Source organism: Leptopilina boulardi, unplaced genomic scaffold (assembly GCF_019393585.1).
Source record: "Leptopilina boulardi isolate dan_hultmark-lab unplaced genomic scaffold, ZJU_Lbou_2.1 LbouV2_341, whole genome shotgun sequence".
Lineage (NCBI taxonomy): Eukaryota > Metazoa > Arthropoda > Insecta > Hymenoptera > Figitidae > Leptopilina > Leptopilina boulardi.
In genome coordinates this window covers 3,274,437-3,297,960 of record NW_026137909.1, presented here as the reverse complement: position 1 = coordinate 3,297,960, position 23,524 = coordinate 3,274,437, and the positions used below count along the sequence as shown (strand labels likewise).

The window sequence follows — 23,524 nt, the reverse complement described above, 5'->3', positions numbered from 1 at the left end:
TATTCTAGTGTCCGAAACTTAGTATGTGTGTGTGTTTGTGTTGTATAGATGTAGGTATATAATTGACAAAGTATTTGTAACGTTAATTATATAAATATTATTTTTAATAAATAATATTTATCGCCCAAAAAAAATTTTAAATATTACGGAAATCCGACCGTAACAAAAGTTGTCAGGAAATGTTGAGGCTACCCTGTATTAAAAAATAAAAAAAATTTAATGATTATAAATAATAAAAAATATTGCTTATTTTTAAGTTGTTTAAATTCCACACATTTCAGATTTTTTTATATTGATATAATATTATGTATACCTTCATCAGATCAGGTTGACTTTCTTCGATTCTTGGCTTTCCTTTTACTTCGCGGGGTTTAAGCTTAAGGTGCTTTTATACCTCAAATTTCGATCAGATGAACATTATTTCTGGACCGTGAAAATGCGTAAAAAGTCTTTTTTACGGCGGGTATTTTTGAATTGTTTTAAACAAAAAATGTTTTTTTAAGAAATATAATATTAAATAATTGTTTTAATATGTAAGAACACTTTAAAATAGTGATAGAAAGATGATTTGAGTGAAAAATTTAGCAAATTTTGCTTTAAAACGTTTCTGCTACAAGAAAGTGTAAAATGACGATGTTTTTAAAATGGTTTGTACAGTGTACATGTGTACATGTTTCTTTCAGTTATTCGAAACAATTAGTTGAATTTAAATTTATTTGATAAACATTTAAACTTACCGATTTATTTTCAGCACTCATTATTTATTACAAGTTAAAAAGAACCGACATAACATAAACAAAACTCTGAGAGACACTCACAAGGAAGAAGCACTGTACAAACCATTTCACAAACATTGTTATTTTACACTTTCTTGTAGTAGAAAACGTTTTAAAGCAAAATTTGCTAAATTTTTTAATCAAATCATCTCTCTATCACTATTTTAAAGTGTTCTTACATATTGAAACAATTATTTAATATTATATTTTTTAAAAAAACATTTTTTGTATAAAACAATTCAAAAATACCCGCCGTGAAAATGACTTTTCACGCATTTTCACGGCCAAGAAATAATGTTCATCCGATCGAAATTTGAGGTATAAAAGCACCTTTATCTGCTAATTCAGGATGTTCATCTAAAAGTTCAGCCATTTTCAATTTTTTGGAATCACACAGTTTTTGTTGACGTTCAGCAGCATCTTGTTTCCGTTTTAAAAATTTTTTCTCTTCCGTCAAAGCTTTCTTTACCTCTTTAATTGTCTGATTCGTGTCCGATGTTTCTAGGCCTGATTCTCATCCAGCCACACAGTGGTCTGAAACTCGAATCTAGGTGGACAAAAGTCAATAAATTGAAGTCTTAAAAAAAAAAATTTTCAGTGGTTTTATATTCTAAGGTATCTAAAGTGTCTGTTTTACATATTTTAACCAATAAAAAAATTTTATTTTCCTGTGTCAACTTGTGAAACATCAAGACTCACGCATAATTGTTTTTTCTTGAAAATCAAGACTTAATTTGAATATAGCCAAAAACCTATTAAATCGTCACATTTTGACAAACCCAATATTTTTTCAATAGGTTTAGTTACACACTTTAAGGAAAAATAACATTTATCATTGTAAATATAAAATTTTATATTTTAAAACCATCAACAAATGTAAGTATTAACATACTCCTATATTATTATATTCAAAAGGACAACAGTTAAATTCTTCAAATTTCTTTAAATAATTATATATGGGGAAATGTTCGTAAAGAAATTGCCTTTCAGCAACCACAAACATCTTCTGACACTTTTCGAGATATTCATATTGAAAGCGTGCGTCATAGAGTTCTGAATAACAAATATAGGTGGACAAAGCTATAGTTTCAAAATTTCTTACATAAATTTTGTTGCAACTTGTTAGCCAAGGGTTTTCAAGATTACTAGTTACGAATTTAAAGTCAGTTTTCAAAAATTCAAAATGGCGGATCCAAAATGTCGGACATTAAATTTGAAAATTGAGTGGATTTAAATAAAACATTGTATCTAAGGGTTTTCGAGGTCGTTGATTACGAATTTAAAGTCGGTTTTCAAAAATTCAAAAAGGCGGATCAAATATGGCCGACGAAAAAAATTAAAAATTACACAGTTTAGCTTAAAAATTGTTACTCGGGGTTTTCACGGTGGCTGATTACAAATCTGTAGATGGTTTCAAAAATTCAAAATGGCGGATCCAATATGGCGTACATCAAATTTAAAATTCAATGGATTTGAATAAAATAATGTATCTAAGTGTTTTCGAGGTCACTGATTACGAATTTAAAGTCCTCTGGATACAATATTTTATTCAAATCTCCGAACTTTTTAAATTTAATATCCGCCATATTGGATCCGCCATTTTAAATTTATAAAAACTAACTAAAGATTCGTAATCAGCGACCTCGAAAACCCTCAGATACAATGTTTTATTCAAATCCGCTAATTTTTTATACTTGATGTCCGCCATATTGGTCCCGCCATTTTAAGTTTTTGAAAACCAACTTCAGATTCGTAATCAGCGACCTTGAAAACCTTTAGATACATGATTTTTTTCAAATCAGCTAATTTTTTATATTTAATATCCGCCATTTTGAATTTTGAAATTCTGTCATCGGATTTGTAATCAGCGACCTCGAAAACTCCCGAGTAAAGTTTTTGAGCCCGATTCATCAAAGCAATTTCGAGAAAACAGTTTTGTGCACCTAGATGCGGGTTTCAGACCACTGTGAGCCATGACTAAACTATTTAGATGACTTTCAAGTATGTTGACCTTTTTTTGAGACAATTCTTGAGATGGTTTTTCACGGGACTTTTTCAATGCATTTTCTTTTGGTTAGTCGTCGAAATTAACAACATCAACCTATTATACAACAATCAATCTTAATTGAAAACTACACTTTAAAACATTACTAATATAAACAAAAATCTCGCAGTTCGATTTTTTTAGCGGTCTTTAAAAAATATTTTTCAAGATAAAACTCAAATCATATACCCACATAGCACGACTTCTTGCTGTGAGGTTACTGTAAGGATATCTGTAGGGTTTGTAAGGTTACCGTGTAAGCCTGCAGTAAACTTGAGGTCATCTTAAAACTTCCGCCTTACAGTAAGCTTACACAGTAAATTAAGCTAAGGTAAGCTTACACAGTAAGGTCGTGGTAAGTTTACATGGTAAGGATGTGGTAAGCTTACACGGTAAGGTTGTTGTAAACTTCCCGTAAGGTTACTGTAAGGTTGCTGTAAGGTTACTGTTAATATAAAGTAATATGAAAATATATTAAAAATAATTATATTATAATATATATTATACTATAAATTTTTTTGCATAAAAAATTATATATTTGGTAAAGTACTTTATGAACCCCAATAGGGTTTGTCAAATAAAAGTTACTGCGCAGCCGTATGTGCCATAGAAAACTACTGCGCATAAATATTAATAAATTTTATTTATTAACAAAATTCTATGTTTACAGTAACCTTACATCAACCTTATAGTAACCTTAAAGGAAGCTTACAACTACCTTACCGTGTAAGCTTACCACAATCTTACCATGTAAACTTACCACGACCTTACTGTGTAAGCTTACTGTAAGGCGGAAGTTTTAAGATGACCTCAAGTTTACTGCAGGCTTACACGGTAACCTTACAAACCCTACAGATATCCTTACAGTAACCTCACAGCAAGAAGTCGTGCTATGTGGGTAGTACTTTAAATATTTTATATTATATTTTATATTTACCTGAGAGATACTCGAGTCTAATGACTCTATATGAGCCGCCGGAAAGTAAAAGGGCGTATAAAATTCGTACGGCCGTTCGAGTTGGCCCCTGACGCTTGAAAAATCGATTTAAAAAAAAAATTTTTTTTATTACTACATTACTGGAAATTTTATGCCGCATCTTTTTCCTTCTATGAAAAAAATCTCTATCTTTTTCGGTTTTCGAGTAAATCGAAAAAAACTGGATTTTTAGAAAACACAAGTTTAATTAAATTTTTCACTTCAACTCGCTCTAAAAAACAAAGTTATAAATATTTTTTGACAAAATTCACAGGAATTATAGTTTAAACTATTCTTAAGACGACAAACTTTGTATGAATGTGATTTTTTTATTTCGAAAAAAGTTATGAATTTTTTTGTTTCACAGTGACAAATTTACGTGTATATGGCACAAAAAATATAGCGAGGATGATTGGAGTGACACTTCATTATCGACTCTCAATATGCACGAATGTATATTTTAGATATTTCATCTATCACCCTAAATTCAAATCACTTATCGATAATAATAATAATAAAAAAACACAAATACACAAAAAAATATTTAAAAAAACCTTTTTTAAAAATATAAATAAATACATAAATAACGTAATAATAAATAAAAAAAATAAAATAAAGTACCATTATAAATTAAAAATTATACGAAATATTTCGTTGCAACTTCAAAATTAATTTACAATTATAGAAACCTTCAATTTGAAGTAAAAAGGTTTACACTTATTTAAGCATAAAAATTTTAAAAGAATTCTGAAATTTTTTTTCTCATAAAAGAATAATAATAATACAGATAATATATTTTTTATACATAATATTGAATTAACGATAAATTATCAAGACAGGCAAAATCTAGCAATAACATAAAATTTATAACTCTGTATTAAATAAAATTACAATATCTCTGCGTAAAATGTTTAGATATTAGTAACAACGCTACATAATTATTATATTTGGTTAAAATTAAACAAAAAATTAATGTAAAACTTCTCCAAATTAGTACTTCGATCGATATGAAAGGACTCATTACCACGATGCTTACTGTATTGGCGGAAGTTTTAAGATATGACCTCAAGTTTACTGTAGGCTTACACGGTAACGTTACAAACCCTACAGATATCCTTACAGTAACCTCACAGCAAAAAGTCGTGCTATGTGGGAAGTATTTCTTGCATTGAAACGAATCGATTCGTATATATAAAGTATATGTTACACATAAAATTAATTAAAATTTTCTTAATTTGTCAAAAAATTTAATTAATTTAAAACAGTTTGCAACTCGAAATATTTTAAATCAATCAATTGAATTGAAGAAATTCATTGCTTCCACCGCAAAAAAGCAAATTGTTTATAAAATAAAGTGTATTGAATTGAATGAATTGTAATACAAAAGACTTTTTTTCTAAAACAGCAGGGTTAAAATGTTTAAGAATTGAAACATGTACAATAATCAGTTAATAATTAAATATACTTTAATTAATTTAAAATTAATTGATGAATAAAATTGTTAAACTCGTCTTATTATCTCTATCTATAATTACACTGGGTAACAAAAAAAATGGTCATATTGTGTTTATTTCAAAATTCCTGTGTTTATTGAATATTTGGGTGTCAATGAACAAGAAAATACAAAAAAAAATTTTAATTTGTTCAGTTCCCTAAAAATTGAGATTTTTAAGATAAAAAATTGAAATGACATGCAATAATTGTAGGGAGCCTGTATTTAACGTATAACTCATATAATGTATCATTGAATTTCTAGTTCAAATCTTTGGGAATGTATGCTTGATAAAAAAAATCGGATTTGCTTGAGTCTTGGAACTCGGGGGTTTTTGGGGTCCCTGATCACGAATTTGAAGTTAGATTTTCGTAATTCAAAATGGCGGACGGATTTCTTAGGAAGCGTTTAAATTATCTTGAGTCTTTCTACTCAAAGGTTTTTGGGGTCACTGATTAAGAATTTGAAGTCAGATTTTCGAAATTCAAAATGCCGGATCCAATATGTATAGGAAGAATAATTTTAAATTTGAAAATTAACTGGTTCTTTTTTAAAATCATTTATAAATAAAATTACATAACAATAAAATTTTAACGCATTCCAGTTTGGAAAATTGAAATAAAATTTTTTTAGCTCGTAGTGTCTGTTTGAATAAAAAAAAAAAAGAAGAATTTTTAAAGTCTCTTTTTAAATATAAAAAACTGATATATTCCAAGGTAATACTGTCAGGCTAAAATCCATTGTGAAATATGTGGTATATATTATATAAATTACATATTATATGAAAAAAGAAAACAATTAAAAAATTATCAACTTTAAATGAAACTTATGAACCTTAAAATCCTTTATAGCGTACAATATTAGCTCTTTCTTTTATTATTATCATGCGACAAAAAATACTAAAAATCGGACTTTAAATTCGTAATCAGTGACCCTAAATACCCCCGAGTAGCAAGAGAATTTAAACTGTTTTTAAGAAATCCGTCCGCCATATTGGATCCGACATTTTGAGTTTTTGAAACCTAACCTCAAATTTGTAATCAGCAAACCAAAAAACTGCTGAGTGACAAGTTTCAAGCAAATCAGGTTTTTTTTTATCAAGCATACATTCCCAAAGATTTGAACTAGAAATTCAATGATTCGTTATGAGTTATGCGTTAAATACAGGCTCCCTACAATTATTGCATGACATTTCAATTTTGTATCTTAAAGTTGAAGGATTAAGCTTTCTTTTGAGCCTTATGAAAGCTTTCTATGCCCTCACGTTTTCGTTTTATAGTACTTCAAAAAGGGCCAAAAAAGCCATTTTTCGACACTTTAACCTCAATTTTTAGGAAACTGAACAAATTAAAAATTTTTTTTTGTATTTTCTTGTTCATTGACACCCAAATATTCAATAAACACAGAAATTTTGAAATAAACACAACATGATCATTTTTTTGTTACCCAGTTTTATCAATATATAATTATTCTCTGTTTATTTACAATCGTGGATTTCAAGAAAAATATTAATCGTCGAAATTTTACTGCTTATTACGTATAATAATGTATACATTTAGGGTAATTGTATATTATAACATTTGTTTTTTCTTCACACGGACACTGTTTATAATATATATATTTTTTATTCTCACACATCTTTACATTAATTCCTTTCATTTAATGAGAACACTCATTTGACTGACACACACATACACACAATTCACACTATATATATATAATATAAGTATTCAATTTGAAAATTGTTGTTGATTGGAAGAAAATTATTAAAAAATAATCTGCTAAAGTAATGATTGTTCCAACATTATTTTATCGAAACCTATTGGAGGTGCGTGAAGAAAGTCATCGAGGATTAAATCCAAAATTGCACCATCATCGACTGGAAAATATTTTATGTATAATTTTGAATACATGGTTTTTTTTCTGTTTCAATTTTATACTGATAAAAAAGATTTTTTTTTTATTTTTGGTTGAAGAAAAATTTATTTTAAAAAATAACAAAAATTCTCTTATATACCAGTAGCGGGCACAAATTAACAGGGTGTCCAGCAATCAGGGAAGTCAGGGAATTTAATTAAAAGTCAAGGAACTTTTTTAAAAAATTTGCCAAAAATGAAGATTTTTATGAATTTTTTTCGGTGCAAAGACAAAGTTTATAATAGGGGAATAGTGTCAGGGTTGGACACAGTTTTGATTTTTTGTTTATAAATATTTTGTTTAGATAAATTCAGTCAATTGTGGTATATGGGTGGAAAGATCTACAAAAGAGGAACACTTTTGCTGTGGATCGTAAATTGATTGGTCCAAAATTAAAAAAGTTATAAACATTTAAAAAAAAATATCTAGTCAGGGTTGGACTTTTCAGTCAGGGTTGGACTTTTCAGTCAGGGTTGGACACTTTTTGAAAATCGAAACGCATTATTGGTAAAAACGTAAAATAACATTTGTAATGTTTTTTATTCTTATTTTTCATGTTTATCTTTACTTATTGTTTACAAATTGTAAAGCTTCATAAGTTTAAAAAAGGAATGAACTCAAATTACAAAAAATAACGCTTTATTGTTCCAAATAACTCAATGAAATGATGAACAAAATTTATACAATTTAAGTATTATTTTTCTAATATCTTTGGCACAATTTTGCACTGAAATATCAATAAAATAAAATTTATTTATAAATTGTGTCAAATTCATAATTAATGTGGGTGTTCAACCCTAACTGTATAAAGTGTCCAACCCTAACTAGAAGCATCATTTTCGAATTGTGCTAACCATAACCAGACATGTGTCGCGATTCGATTTTTCACTTTTTTTCTTCTTAAATTATGTACCCCACAATACATTCAATAAGCTTACCTTGCCGAATTCTTGCTTTTTTACACATTTTTTAGGTTTATTCACAAGTCAAACAAAACTTTTTTTGTCTCTTCGATTGCACCGAAGTCACAGGAGACGCTACTTTTGATTCTCAAAAAATGTAATGCCACAAAAAGTTAGGTTACACTACTAGAAGATTCGTCACGTACGCACACAGGTGGCGCTAGTGTTCTTATTTAAAAAAAAGCCAAGTGTCCAACCCTGACACTATTCCCCTACTAATAAATAAAATGTTGTTTATTATTTAAAAATACTTTAAAATTTGATACTTTCCATTCTTTTAATATTAAATTTTTTTTACAGAAAAGTGGGAAAAAGGTTAGAAAAAAGTAAGGGAATTTTTTTTTTTGTACTTTTTGCTGGACACCCTGATTCAATATTCTTATCGAAAATATTCTTTACTATATAGACAATTTACCGAGGAAAAAAATTGATGAGTATTTTAAATAATTTAAATTTAAAGATTTTTATTAAAATATCCGCCATTTTGTTATTTTTTAATAGTTTTAATATTTTCTACTGCATTTTTAAACTGGAATGGAAGCTCTTTTAAGCTACTTCTACAATAGCTAAATCGTATTGTCTTAAAGACGAATTTTTAGAACGAGACGATGCGCACGCATCCATTTGCTAACTGTTGACAAAAAATTTATTTCATGTGTACTAAAAATTACAGGGTTGCCACAAAACCTTAATTATAATTTTACCTGCGACTTTTGAGACTATAGAGAGATATTTTGAGTCAATATTTTGTGTTTTTCACTAATATTTGGTTTTTTCCATCCAATATGAATTATATTAAAAAAAAAAAAAAACAATTGTGATAAATGAAATTGAATTTATAGTTTAAAATTTTTTACAAATAGAAAAAGTCAAAACTTTTAATTGCAACACTATCAATATTGAATTATTTCTAAATAATTCTTTAATAAATCGAAATTACATTTTTTCAAAAGATTTTTATTTATAAAATTTTTCATACTTTTAAATTTGTTCTAAATTTTAAATTAAAAATCTTTTAAAATTTAATTTATTAACAAACAAATTTAACTGATAATCTGCAAAAAATTTAATTAATTTCAAAAATTTATAATTAAAAATTCTTTAAAACTCAATTATTGTTAAAAATTTGTAAAAAAAAAAAAAAAACTTCAGCAATTGAAATTTACAAAAATTTTCAATTTCAAATCTTCTTAAGGGTGTGTCCTGAATTAGAAAGCATAAAAAAAGCTGTTTTTTGGAGAATTTTTTTAGAAGGGAAAAAAAAATCTCAGCCTATTTAAACTTATAAGGTACATTAGTAATTTTAATAGTTCTTTAAAACTTTAATTATTTAAAAAAAATTTTAATAAAAAATTCTCTAAAATTTAATTATTTTCTGAAATTTGAATAAAAAAAAAAATTCAGGAGTACGAATTTACAAAAACTCTCAATTTAAATTCGCCTGAAATTAAATTATTTCTAAAAATATAACAATAGTTAATCTTTTAAAATTTTGATACATTTAAAAAAAATTGTACATATTTGTGTGCTAATAATTGTAAAAAAATATGTCTGTTTGTTATTGGAAATCAGAAATTTAGTAAGGCAATTTGGATGAATTTTGACGATGAAAGACTAGCAGTCTGGTATTTTAAACTCTAAATTATATTATTTTATAGAATTTTAATAATTTAAGCTTTTGTTATAAAATTTTAAATGATTAAAATATTTTCAAGGTAAAAAATATAAATTCAAGAAGAATCGTCTTGTTCTAAAAAATCGTTGTCTAAAAAAGCCAAACAAAAAAATATATTTTTTTCAAAAAACTTTGATAAAACAAAGAAAAACTTGATTTTTAGCTCCGACCATGTTTAGCCCTGCTTAATTTGAAATGAATAAAATGAAATTTACTATAAATATATGTAAATAATATTACCATAGAGAACTGGAAACATTGTGCCCTTTACTCCCATAATCGGTGCCTCTAGGGATTTACCGTTAAGGTAAAAATTTAATTCAATATGATCAAAAGCAACTCCCTGTAAAAAAAAACTTAATTTGTTTTCTTTTTTTTTGCGGGATATTATTTATAAATAAATAATTAATAATAAATAATAAAGTCCGCAAATCTATAAATAAATTTAAAAAAAGGGGAATTTTGAAAACATATTTAAAAATATCAAATTTAATTTTCATGGACAAAATTAACAAAGATGTATTAATTTTTGTCGATTTTATATAAAAAAGAATTTTTGATTTTCATACAGATTTTTCAAAATAAACAAATTTTTTATGAATTTTTCTAAACTTTAAGGTAATTAACAATTTTTTTTTTGTTTTGAAAAAGGGGCTTATTTTAAGAGTAAATTTTATATTTATTATTATTTATATGTAAAAAAATTATTATTCTTACAATAATATCGCCCTCCTGTGCAAGATCTTGAATTTTGTGTAATTCCTGTTGATTATGCCTTATAAATCCATCGGAATTTAAAGCCCAACTTTCAGTATCTAAACCACCACAAGCTGTATTGAGATCTGCAGATCTTGTTGCTAATCCAACGGCCCAAATACCTCCCTGTTGAACTTTTACCTCAAAGTAACTTTTACTTTGTACTAAAGGTGCATTTGTTAAAGCTCCACCTCTGCCGCAAACTCTCAATCCATTTTTTACTATTACAACTTCATGGCCTTTATGGTATTTCAAAAAAAAAAAAAAAAATTCAAAAGTTATATAATAATAAATAATAAATAATAATAATAAAACAAAAGAATTTGCGCATTTTGTATCATAATATAGCCCCGGTTAACGGTAATTAAAAAAAGAAGTTGATTGAATAAAAAGTCCAAAATCTTGAATTAAAGACAAATGAAAAATTTTAAAGAACAGTTTTTCATTCATATTTCTAAGATCATTTAAAATTCTTGTGATTACTTCCCGTGGAATTGCTATATAGAAATTTTATTCAGAATTAATCTGTAAAGTTTCAAAAAAAAAAGTTCTTTCAAGATCAAAAAAATTTTCTACCATAAAACAAAACTAAAATTAAATTAATTTTGGGAATTTAAAAAAAGAAATTTGTAATTTTTTTCAACTTATATTTCTAATTTCATTAAATATTAGTAAAAAAAAATACCCATATGAGTTGTATCGAGAGCGATGAGATTTCTTTCTTCTTTAGATATTTGGCCAGTAGAAAAGCCAAAACTATCAAAACAATTTCTCAAGCAGCAAAACATTTTTTAACATTTGATTATTTTCAATCATGAAAATACATTCTTATCTGTTCCGATGAATTTTCTGCAACAAAACGTTTATAATTATCTTCAGACAATTTGAAACATAAATCAATAAAAATTTAGATGATTTTGAAATTTGAATCGATTAATTATTAGATAGATTAAAATTCCGTTAATTTTTAGTTTCTCAATCTATTGAATTTGCATATTTAATTAATTTATTTTCAGCAACAAAAATTAAAAATTATTTAACTTTATCTTACTTGAAATTAAAATTTAGATTAATTTGATATTTGAATGAATTAAAATTTGGATAAATTGAATTTTAGAATAAATGAATTGATGTTTGATAAATTAGAATAAATCTAAATTTAGATTTATTGAAATTTGTTCCAAATAAAATTTGTAAATAATTTTTAAATCGAATAATTTTGATAAATTCAAACTTGTGTCTTTAACAGGGTGTCTAATAGGAAAAAAATTCCCTGACTTTACACTAACTTTTCCCTGACCTAAATTAAACTAAAAAAAATTTTATTTCGATCAAATAAAATTTATTTTGATACAATTAAATCATTTACCTGTCTATTATCCACTAATTTCATATGTAATTTCAACCAAATAAATAATGTTTCGTAAAAAATAAAATATTTAAGTGAAATAAATAAACTAATTGGGGACGTATTTATATTCTCAACATTTAATTTAAAAAAAATTTTTACGGCGTCGAATCTTAAATTATCAAATTTTTATTTAGTAAAATTATATAAAGCAGATTTTCTAGTACATCGAATTTCAAATTAATACAATTTCAATTTAACGGAATTTATGTCAAGAAAATTTGCACAAAAAAAAATTGTTTAACAGAATTGTTATTTTAGTAAATTTCGATTTATCAAAAATATTTACTTAAGAGAATTGTCATTGAATAAATCCACAATTAACAGAATTTCTATTTAACAAAATTCTTAATTAACAAAGTTTTTATTAAAGAAAATTTTAATTCCGAACTAATTCTTATTTAACAGAATTCTCATTTAAGGCCAGGTCCAAGTGAGGCAGCGCCATCTACATTGAAACTAAAATTTTGGAAAATTTTCAACAGCCTTTTCTTGAAAACAAGAAGGTAAAATGCTTTTTCCTTTATGGATAATTGATTATTGGCAAGATATACACCAGCTAAAACTTTTTTTGAGTTAAAATAATAAAAAAAATTTCATGTCAATAAATTAAATATGAGCACTTTTTTCACAAAAACTGTAACAGTACTTTCTCAGAAATTACAATCAAAAATGCAATTTCCATTTGGAAAATTAATAAACGCTAAAAAATACACGACCTAAGATTTACCAATCACGAAAATAAGAAAAAAAAATTTTATTAAATATTTAACATATTGATACTGCTTTACTGATTGTGACAGCCCTTTGGTAGATTATGTATTTCAGGTGGTTAGCAACAGCGCCAATCTCCTCCTTTCGGCAAAACTGCGAAACGTCTGGTGACATATATAACCTGCCAAACGGCTGTCATAATGAGTAAAATATGTTATGTTAAAATACTTTTTTTTTGTTATTTTCGTGATTGGTAAATCTTAGGTCGTGTATTTTTTGCGTTTATTAATTTTCCAAATGGAAATTGCATTTTTGATTGTAATTTCTGAGAAAGTACTGTTACAGTTTTTGTGAAAAAAGTGCTCATATTTAATTTATTGACAAGAAATTTTTTTTTATTATTTTAACTCAAAAAAAGTTTTAGCTGATGTATATCTTGCCAATAATCAATTATCCATAAAGGAAAAAGCATTTTACCATCTTGTTTTCAAGAAAAGGCTGTTGAAAATTTTCCATAATTTTAGTATCAATGTAGATGGCGCTGCCTCACTTGGACCTGGCCTTAAGAAAAATTCTACTCAGTTCTTTTTTTGGCAATTTTTCTAGACATAAATTTCGTTAAATTGAAATTATATTAATTTAAAATTTTAAAAAAGTATTAGAAAATACTTTATATAAAAGCTTCATAAGAGTTTTGCTAAATAGAAATTCTTTGAGGTAAATGGGAACAGGGGGTAAATAAACCTGCAAATATTACCTTTTAAAGGAAGAAACTTACGTAATTTGTGAAAAATAGCGATTTTGTCCCCATTTACCCCAACTAACCCTGAACTTTAAGTCTATCAAATTTTCAAATTTTTTATTGATAAAAATAATACATTTTAATTATTAAATAATTATTAGTGATTAAAAAGTCAATTGAAAAGAATACCTGCTCAAAATTTTAACCTTTCTTACTTTTTCTGTGAAATGCAATGTAAATTATTTTTTATTTCAAACCTAAAAATTAGAACAATAAAGTTACAAATGTGTTAGATCTTTTAAAACTGAATATAACAATTCAATGTTTTGAGGGTCCAACAATTAATTTTTTTTTTTTTGTTTTCAACTCACAAAAAGGAATATTTTGGAACACGGAGAAAATCTGAAAGCACTGAGTATTTTTTCTCACATCACTGGCTACTGTGGAAACCAAAAAATTAAATTCCAAAACTCTGAATGTTTTCTGCACAGCACTCAATGCTCTGCAGAAAATAATCACTATTTTTTTCACACACTGAAAGAAAATTCATACTACTAAGTATTAAACTCATATTAGAGTTTAATATAAATGTTACAATTTAGGGAAAAAGTGCACCTATACTGATTACTATTACAGTTTTTATGAAAATATATAATGAATTTAAGAGTAACTATTATTTTAAGAAATAAGAATTAGTATATTTATTTTAAAAATTAGTATTTTCTTTATGAATTCACAGAATACGAAATATTATAATAAATAATTTCACAAAATAGTAAGAAAAATAACATATATCCGTATACTTATTTCACATTTTGTAAAACTTTATATTAAAAGTCACGGATTTTCCCGAGAGACTACGAATTTAACCGAAGTTCTGTCTGTTTGCGGCTTCGTGTCCTACTCGAACTTCTACGACTTGATCCGATTTTCGAAAGTGTTGTTAACCAGCAGAACGTACCTATCAACTGTCAACACACGTGTTTCAAATGTTTATAGTGCCACAGAAAACATTTATAATTATTAAATTTATTATTATTTTTTATTTTTTGATGTCATCTTTACAATTATTTAATTTTTATTTGCAATAAAAATTTTTATAACAATCATAATTTTTAATCTGAAAAAAAAGAAAAATCTATATAAACAATTAATAATAAAAATGAACCCAGCGTAACCTCTATAAAATTACACCATTGGCACTAGTAAACTATTTTTTATTATTAAGTTATTATAAGTAAACTTCTTTCTCGCAAGTGGTAAAAATATTCAGTAGTTAGTATATAAGAAAACGATATATGCCGACCCCCAGCGAAATTTATCGTTATGCGTATAGAATTGTAAGTGTAGGTTTCGTTGCGAAATTTATCGTTATGCGTATAGAATTGTAAGTGTAGGTTTCGTTGCGATCGTGTAATGTCTATGTATAAGCGAAATGAACGTGCGTGTTCATTAGTATGTGTATTAACCTGTATCGTAAGTGTGAATGTGTTGTTCCTAGTCTCACTCCTCTTCCTCCCGAGAATTAACGGAAACGTCCGAGTTTCCACTTTTTTTCCCTTTTCTTCCGACATTCTGAATTTTTCGTATAAAGTTTTACAAATATTAGAACGCTACATTCCATATAATGCAACAACTCTATGAGAATTTAATATAATATTTTCAAATATTGGTAATCTTTTTACGTTCTTTCTACAATAATTATTAATATTTGAAAAAAGATTTTAAGTTGGAACTTTAATATAAAGTATATTGAATTTTAATAAAAAGTACACTTTTCCCTAAATTCTAAAAGAATATATTAAAATGTAATACGCATTTTGTTATTTTTTCCTATGAAATTTCTTTCAGTGCAGTTATTAGAATTTCGGTTTATATTAATGGACAACAGAGTTTTCAAAGCTAGGAATATAGCAATATAAATTCTTCGCTCGAAGTCGTGACTGCTTTCCTCACAGCTCTGAGTACTGTGTGGAATTATTTTTTAGGATTAAAAAAATAAAAGAACATTTAACCTTTAATAAAAAAATAAATAACAATTTTAAACAAGCGTTCAAGACAATTTTAATTAATTTTAGATGTTTTCTTATATTTTTATGAAAAATTATTTATATTTAATTAAATAAGAAGTAATAAACTTTAATAATATTAAACAAATTACTTTTTATTAATAAACGTAAGAAATAATAATTTTTATTACTTCACGAGATAAATATTTAAAATAATAATGTTGAAACTTAATATTTTTTAATCATAATTATCTTACTAGCGGCGTATTCCTCGCTCGCTAACGGTCGCTCGGGTGAAGTTTAACCATATGATACGTACTGAATTTATAAAATTTCGTTACGTTTTTACGTTTAATATAACGGTTAAGAAATAAATATAAAAATGTAAAAAATATTTACAACCGATGTTTGTTTTTATATAATAATAACATAATAATAGATATTTTATTATTATATTATATTATAAATATGCTGTTATAATTTTTTGTCTGCCTTTGTTTGTTTATTAAAAATATTTACATTAAATAAAAATATGATTTGTGATATTAATTAATTTTTTCAAATAATATGTTACTTGAAAGGCGCTGCTGATTATTTGTAGCGCTGCCTTCTGAATTTTGGTATTGAAAATAATTAATTGTATTCCTTGCATGAAAACAAATCGATTAGTATATATAAAGTTTACATTTGAGGTAAATTTAATAAATTAATGAAAGTTAAAAAATAAAAAATTCACATTTTAGCTAAAAATTGTTGTATTTATTTAAATTCAAGTTTAAATATAAAATGATAGTGTTCCTTGCATTGAAACAAATCGATATAATTGTAAATAATTATAAATTATATATTATTTTTCATTAATTTTTAGAAATATCAGCTAAAATGTGAATTTTTGGTTTTTTAACTTCCATTAATTCTTTTAATTTAACTCAAATGTTTATATTATTTATGTATGTTTATTTGAATGTTAAGGTTTTCTCCACGAGGAAGCAAATTTTTTTTGCTGATCGTAAGAGGAAGAAAAATGTTCATGTAATGAACATCTGAATTTACAAATTTTTTAAAAGTTATCGTTATTTCAAAATTTTTCAAATATCTTCTATTATATTAAAATGTTTGTTTTGTATTTCGAAATTGTCCACGAAAACCGTTAAATTTGAATAAAAAAACATATTAGGATGAAAAAACCAGTATTATGACGATTTTTCTGATAGATTTCCTTGAAATCTATGAGACATAGGGATATAAAAAGAAACGGTTAAAAAATAGAGAAAAAAAAATCAAAAATTCGAAACAAATGCAATACATTCAAGACAAACTAAAAAATATATTCCCAAACGATGACATCCCTTAATCAAGGGATTGGCATCAAATTTGTAATTTGTTGCTATTTTCTACAATTATAAAATAAAATGTGGTCATTATTGAAAATTTGACAAAAAAATTCGGTATTTCGGTCCATGAAATCTATGAGACATAGCGATATAAAAAGAAACGGTTAAAAAAATAGAGAAAAAAAAAACAAAAATTCGAAAATTCCGACAAAATTTCGGAATTATGATTTTAATATAATAGAAGATTTTAGATTAGGTTGTAATTTGATATTAGCTAAGAAATCTTAAAATCTTAAAACTTGTGAAATACAAATAAATATTTAAAATTTACCTATAGTAATTCATTTTAAAAATAATTATTTATTATTTCATTATTGTATAAAACTTTATTTGCTATATAACTGAAAAATTAAAAAAAAAACGATAGTTTTTAAAAAGACTTTTTTAAGTCTTCATTTCTTTATTTCTATTATTCATTAACTGTTTATAAACATGTCAATTAAAATCAATATTTGAAAAGAAAAAATAACCATGGCTATCTTCTTTTTAATTGACGTTAAACGTTCCTTTGTTTTCTAAATTCTAAAAAATAATTCTACACAGTACTCAGAGAGCTGTGAGAAAAGCAGTCACAACTTCGAGCAAAGAATTTATTGCTACATTTTTGTAGTTCTGAATAATCTGTTGTCAACTAATACGAAACAAAACTCTGTTTACTGTCAAAAAAAAGTTGTGATTATTTTCTGCAGAGCATTCAGTGCTGTGTGGAGAACATTCAGAGTTTTGAATTTTAAGTTTTTGGTTTACACAGTAGCCAGTGCTATGAGAAAAAATACTCATTGCTTTCAGATTTTCTCCGTGAAGAATCACTCACATATTTGTATGTTATTTTTAAAATTTAAACAGAAGATTATTAAAAAAACAATTCATTTAAACATAAATTTTACAATTATTTTATTATTATACATAAATAGAATATACGTATTTAATTAAATTAATTATTTTAGGTATCAGCATATATAATAAAAATTAAATTATTTTTACACTGAGAATTTAAATTATATAAACAATACTTTATAGAAAAATTGAATACATTTTTAAAAAAAAAACATTCTATTTAAAATATAAATGTATATGATAAATAAAAATATATTTATACTGTACATATATGTAAAAAAAAAATGTAGACGTCACAGAATTAATTTAATCAATAATTTATTAAAAGATTATATATTAATCATACCTGAAAATATTTAATATTTCAAATGAAATATACTATCAATTTTTTTTTGTTTAAAATACAAATATTTCTAATTTTTCTTTGTTGTACTTTTAAAACAAAACGCCACTAAGTTTGAGGTTAACTCTTATTTTCCATATATATATATATAATAATAAGGTAAGGTTAGGCATATTTTAAAAATCGTAAACAAAATTTTCCAACAAAATTTATAAAATGAGAAAAAGAATAAAAATTTTACAAATTATAAATAAAATTTATAATATTCAAATCGATTTATGTAATTTCTTTCCTTCATTCAAATGACTTTAATTATTTTTAATTTGAAAAATATATTCATAGAATTGCGGCCAATCAATGGCCGCATTTCCTGTAAGACAATTTGTTTGGTAGGCGAAACCTCTTTAAATTTTAACCAATGCCAAAGTGAAAAAAAATTATTTTTTTAAATAAAGATCTGCATGTTAATTGGATAATAATTAATTATACTATTAAAGAAAACTGAAATTTTATATTATTTTTTTTTTTCAAAAGAAATCAACAGATATTTTTATTCTATTTCGAATTGCAATATCAAATTTTAAGGTACATGCACACGAGTGGCTGCCTGCAGCCGGAAAATTGGGGGAAGATTTAAATGTGAGTAATATTGTATTTTTATTTTTTAATGTCAATTGAGCTGTTCGGAAGAAGAACTCGCTCTTCGCTCGGAAGGGACAATTTCATAGCAGTTGTAGGCATAAAAATAGGAAAAAAAAAAATTTCAAAATTTTTATTTTTAAAAAGTACTACCTTGTATAAAATATTAAAGCGCATCTTTTTTTTCTTTGAAATTTTTTTGTAGAGCGAATATTTTAGTTAATAATAACAAAAAACTGACAAATTTTAATTCTTAAATTTCATTCAATTTTAAAACATAAATTGTCATATCTTCGACAATTATTAATGAAATTACTTGAGAATTGATATCCTAACACATTGAAGTATAGAGAAAAGGATAACATAATAAGAATGTTCGAAATCATCATTTGTTTAATAATTTTTAATTGTTATTTAAGGGCATATTGATAATCATGTTTTCTTACCTTTGCCGACAAAAAGTCTGCGGGGAAGTTCCGAGTTTCAAGAACTTCCAGTGAGACATTTGTTTATCAATGTGTAATAAAGTTTTTTGTAAATTTACAAAACGATTTATTAAATAGTTTAAAAAATATTGAAGTTTTAAAGAAACGCGTGCAGCCGCATATCACATCGCCACGTAGAGTAGAGTCTTATTACGCTCTCAGGGCGTGAAAACATCATCTTCCCATTACTTTTCAATAATATTATTTGTTATTTTCATAATATTGTTAATTAAATTGTTATAAATTATGAACAATTAATAAAAAATTAATTAACAACATTATTAAAAATAATTAAAAAAAGTTTTAAATATGTATATATTGTATCTAAATTTTTATTAAATAATATATTATATTATTAAATAATTTTAAATTTTATTACAATTAAATAACAAATTTATTAGTAATAATTATTAAAGATGAGGGATAAAGAGCGTAAAATTATTACTATTACTATTTTATTTTGATTTTCTGCGTACACCTTCTCAAGGTTTTTACGCTCTTTATCCCTCATCTTTAATAATTATTACTAATAAATTTGTTATTTAATTGTAATAAAATTTAAAATTATTTAATAATATAATATATTATTTAATAAAAATTTAGATACAATATATACATATTTAAAACTTTTTTTAATTATTTTTAATAATGTTGTTAATTAATTTTTTATTAATTGTTCATAATTTATAACAATTTAATTAACAATATTATGAAAATAACAAATAATATTATTGAAAAGTAATGGGAAGATGATGTTTTCACGCCCTGAGAGCGTAATAAGACTCTACTCTACGTGGCGATGTGATATGCGGCTGCACGCGTTTCTTTAAAACTTCAATATTTTTTAAACTATTTAATAAATCGTTTTGTAAATTTACAAAAAACTTTATTACACATTGATAAACAAATGTCTCACTGGAAGTTCTTGAAACTCGGAACTTCCCCGCAGACTTTTTGTCGGCAAAGGTAAGAAAACATGATTATCAATATGCCCTTAAATAACAATTAAAAATTATTAAACAAATGATGATTTCGAACATTCTTATTATGTTATCCTTTTCTCTATACTTCAATGTGTTAGGATATCAATTCTCAAGTAATTTCATTAATAATTGTCGAAGATATGACAATTTATGTTTTAAAATTGAATGAAATTTAAGAATTAAAATTTGTCAGTTTTTTGTTATTATTAACTAAAAAAAAAAAATGTCAAATGGACAAAACGTCGAATAGCAAAACGTCGAATGGATAAAATATCGAAAAGCCAAACTGTCGAATGGACAAAATGTCGAAAAGTCAAGACGTCGCATAGTCAAAACGTCGAAAGGTCAAAATGTCGAAAAGCCAAGACGTCGAACAGACAAAATGTCAAAGAGCCAAAACTTCGAACAGACAAAATGTCGAATAGTCAAGAAGTCGAATGATTGAAACGTCGAATAGCCAAGACGTCGAACGGACAAAATGTCGAAAAGCCAAAACGTCGAACGGACAAAATGTCAAATAGCCAAAACATCGAATCGCCAAGACAAACTGGTGCATTATATAGAAGGGAAACTCAGAGCAAAATAACGTCTCGATATTTTGTCCATTCGACATTTTGACCATTTGACGTCTTGACTTTTCGACATTTAGTCCATTCGCAGTTTTGACTTTTCGACGTCTTGGCTTTTCGACATTTTGGCTATTCGACATTTTGTCCGTTCGACGTCTTGACGATTCGATATTTTGTCCGTTCGATGTTTTGGCTATTTGACATATTGTCCGTTCGACGTTTTGGCTTTTCGACATTTTGTCCGTTCGACGTCTTGGCTATTCGACGTTTCAATCATTCGACTTCTTGACTATTCGACATTTTGATAACTCGACATTTTGGCAATTCTATATTTTGTCTGTTCGAAGTTTTGGCTCTTTGACATTTTGTCTGTTCGACGTCTTGGCTTTTCGACATTTTTACCTTTCGACGTTTTGACTATTCGACGTTTTGACTATGCGACTTCTTGACTTTTCAACATTTTGTCCATTCGACATTTTGTCCTTTCGGGGAAAAGCAGTCGTCTCTCGCCACGTGTTCAACAAGATTTTTTTCAACAATATTTTATTGTTAAGTTGCTTATAGTTACGGATGAAGAAAAAAATCAATAAATACTCACTACAAAACAATAAGCACAAGTCACTAGAAACACATTTGTTTCAATTTGTTTGAAAAAATATCTTGTTGAGCACGTGGCGAATACTGAACAAAGGCAACTTGCATCTGACGAACACTTTTGTAGGTTAGAATATACCTTATTATACATATACTAAAACACAATTAATTTTTTTCACTATATTAATTAACCATTAATCATTTGATTTTAAAATATTAATTTTGCGCTACTTTTGCTCTTATTTTTACTTATTTTTATCAATAATTGATATTAAAAAATAAAAATACAATATTACTCACATTTAAATCTTCCGCCAATTTTCCGGCTGCAGGCAGCCGGAAAAACGATGAGTAAAACATAAAGGCGCTCTCACACCTTTTTGGCTGCCTGCAGATTACCATGGCAACGCATGAGAGTGAGTGCGAAAGAAAATTTAAAAAATTTGAATATTCAAATTTTCTGTCTTACTCACACTCGTGCGTTGCTATAGTAACCTGCAGGCAGGCAGACAGCCAAAAAGGTGTGAGTGTGCCATAATTTTTTTACCTCGAATAAACATTTAACTGAATTTTCTTTTAATGGATTTTCTAATTATAAATATAAATTAGTATAAATTTTATTTTCCGAAGTCGCGAAAGTAGATATTTTATTTATTCACAATTATTATACAATTAATTGTCTTTCGAATTTTATTTTCATCTAATTGTTCCCTATTTATGGTGTTTTTTTTATGATTTTTATCATGATAATCAAATTTGCGACAATTTTCACTATCATTTTCGTAATCAAGGCACCAAAATACGTTAGGGCGCACTCACACCTTTTGGCTGCCTGCCTGCAGGAGTTGTCATGGCAACGTGTAGGAGTAACAGAGAAAGAAAATTCATTATAGAAAAGGACAAAAAAGTGTAGGCATATCTGGCCACGAGTGAACATATCTCACTATCTCTTTCTTTCTCATGCTTTCCGCTTTTACGTCGGCGTTTAAAGGTGCTTTTATACCTCAAATTTCGATCAGATGAACATTATTTCTGTACCGTGAAAATGCGTGAAAAGTCTTTTTCACGGCGGGTATTTTTGAATTGTTTTAAACAAAAACTGTTTTTTTTAAGAAATATAATATTAAATAATTGTTTTAATATGTAAGAACACTTTAAAATAGTGATAGAAAGATGATTTGATTGAAAAATTTAGCTAATTTTGCTTTAAAACGTTTTCTGCTACAAGAAAGTGTAAAATGACGATGTTTGTGAAATGGTTTGTACAGTGCTTCTTCCTTGTGAGTGTCTCTCGTGTCTCTCAAAGTTTTGTTTGCTCACAAGGAAGAAGCACTGTACAAACCATTTCACAAACATTGTCATTTTACACTTTCTTGCAGCAGAAAACGTTTTAAAGCAAAATATGCTAAATTTTTCAATCAAATCATCTTTCTATTACTATTTTAAAGTGTTCTTACATATTTAACCAATTATTTAAGGCCAGGTTCAAGTGAGACAGCGCCATCTACATTGAAACTAAAATTTTGGAAAATTTTCAACAGCCTTTTCTTGAAAACAAGAAGGTAAAATGCTTTTTCCTTTATGGATAATTGATTATTGGCAAGATATACACCAGCTAAAACTTTTTTTGAGTTAAAATAATAAAAAAAATTTCATGTCAATAAATTAAATATGAGCACTTTTTTCACAAAAACTGTAACAGTACTTTCTCAGAAATTACAATCAAAAATGCAATTTCCACTTGGAAAATTAATAAACGCTAAAAAATACACGACCTAAGATTAACCAATCACGAAAATAACAAAAAAAAAAGTATTTTAACATAACATAGTTTACTCATTATGACAGCCGTTTGGCAGGTTATGTATGTCACCAGACGTTTCGCAGTTTTGCCGAAAGGAGGAGATTGGCGCTGTTGCTAACCACCTGAAATACATAATCTACCAAAGGGCTGTCACAATCAGTAAAGCAGTATCAATATGTTAAATATTTAATAAAATTTTTTTTTCTTATTTTCGTGATTGGTAAATCTTAGGTCGTGTATTTTTTAGCGTTTATTAATTTTCCAAATGGAAATTGCATTTTTGATTGTAATTTCTGAGAAAGTACTGTTACAGTTTTTGTGAAAAAAGTGCTCATATTTAATTTATTGGTATGAAATTTTTTTCATTATTTTAACTCAAAAAAAAGTTTTAGCTGGTGTATATCT

At 26.3% G+C, this 23,524-nt stretch overlaps 1 protein-coding gene across 1 annotated transcript; it reads right to left on the bottom strand.

The window, feature by feature from the left end:
• Positions 1–4,105: 4,105 nt before the first annotated feature.
• LOC127285817 (SPRY domain-containing protein 7) lies at positions 4,106–18,201 on the bottom strand. Its single transcript, XM_051312005.1, has 5 exons — positions 18,049–18,201; positions 11,284–11,447; positions 10,560–10,837; positions 10,083–10,185; positions 4,106–7,167 (listed from the first exon to the last, which is right to left on the bottom strand). Exons 2-5 carry the CDS (start codon positions 11,384–11,386, stop codon positions 7,070–7,072), a joined length of 582 nt encoding a protein of 193 aa, XP_051167962.1. The 5' UTR covers positions 11,387–11,447; positions 18,049–18,201; the 3' UTR covers positions 4,106–7,069.
• Positions 18,202–23,524: the final 5,323 nt, after the last annotated feature.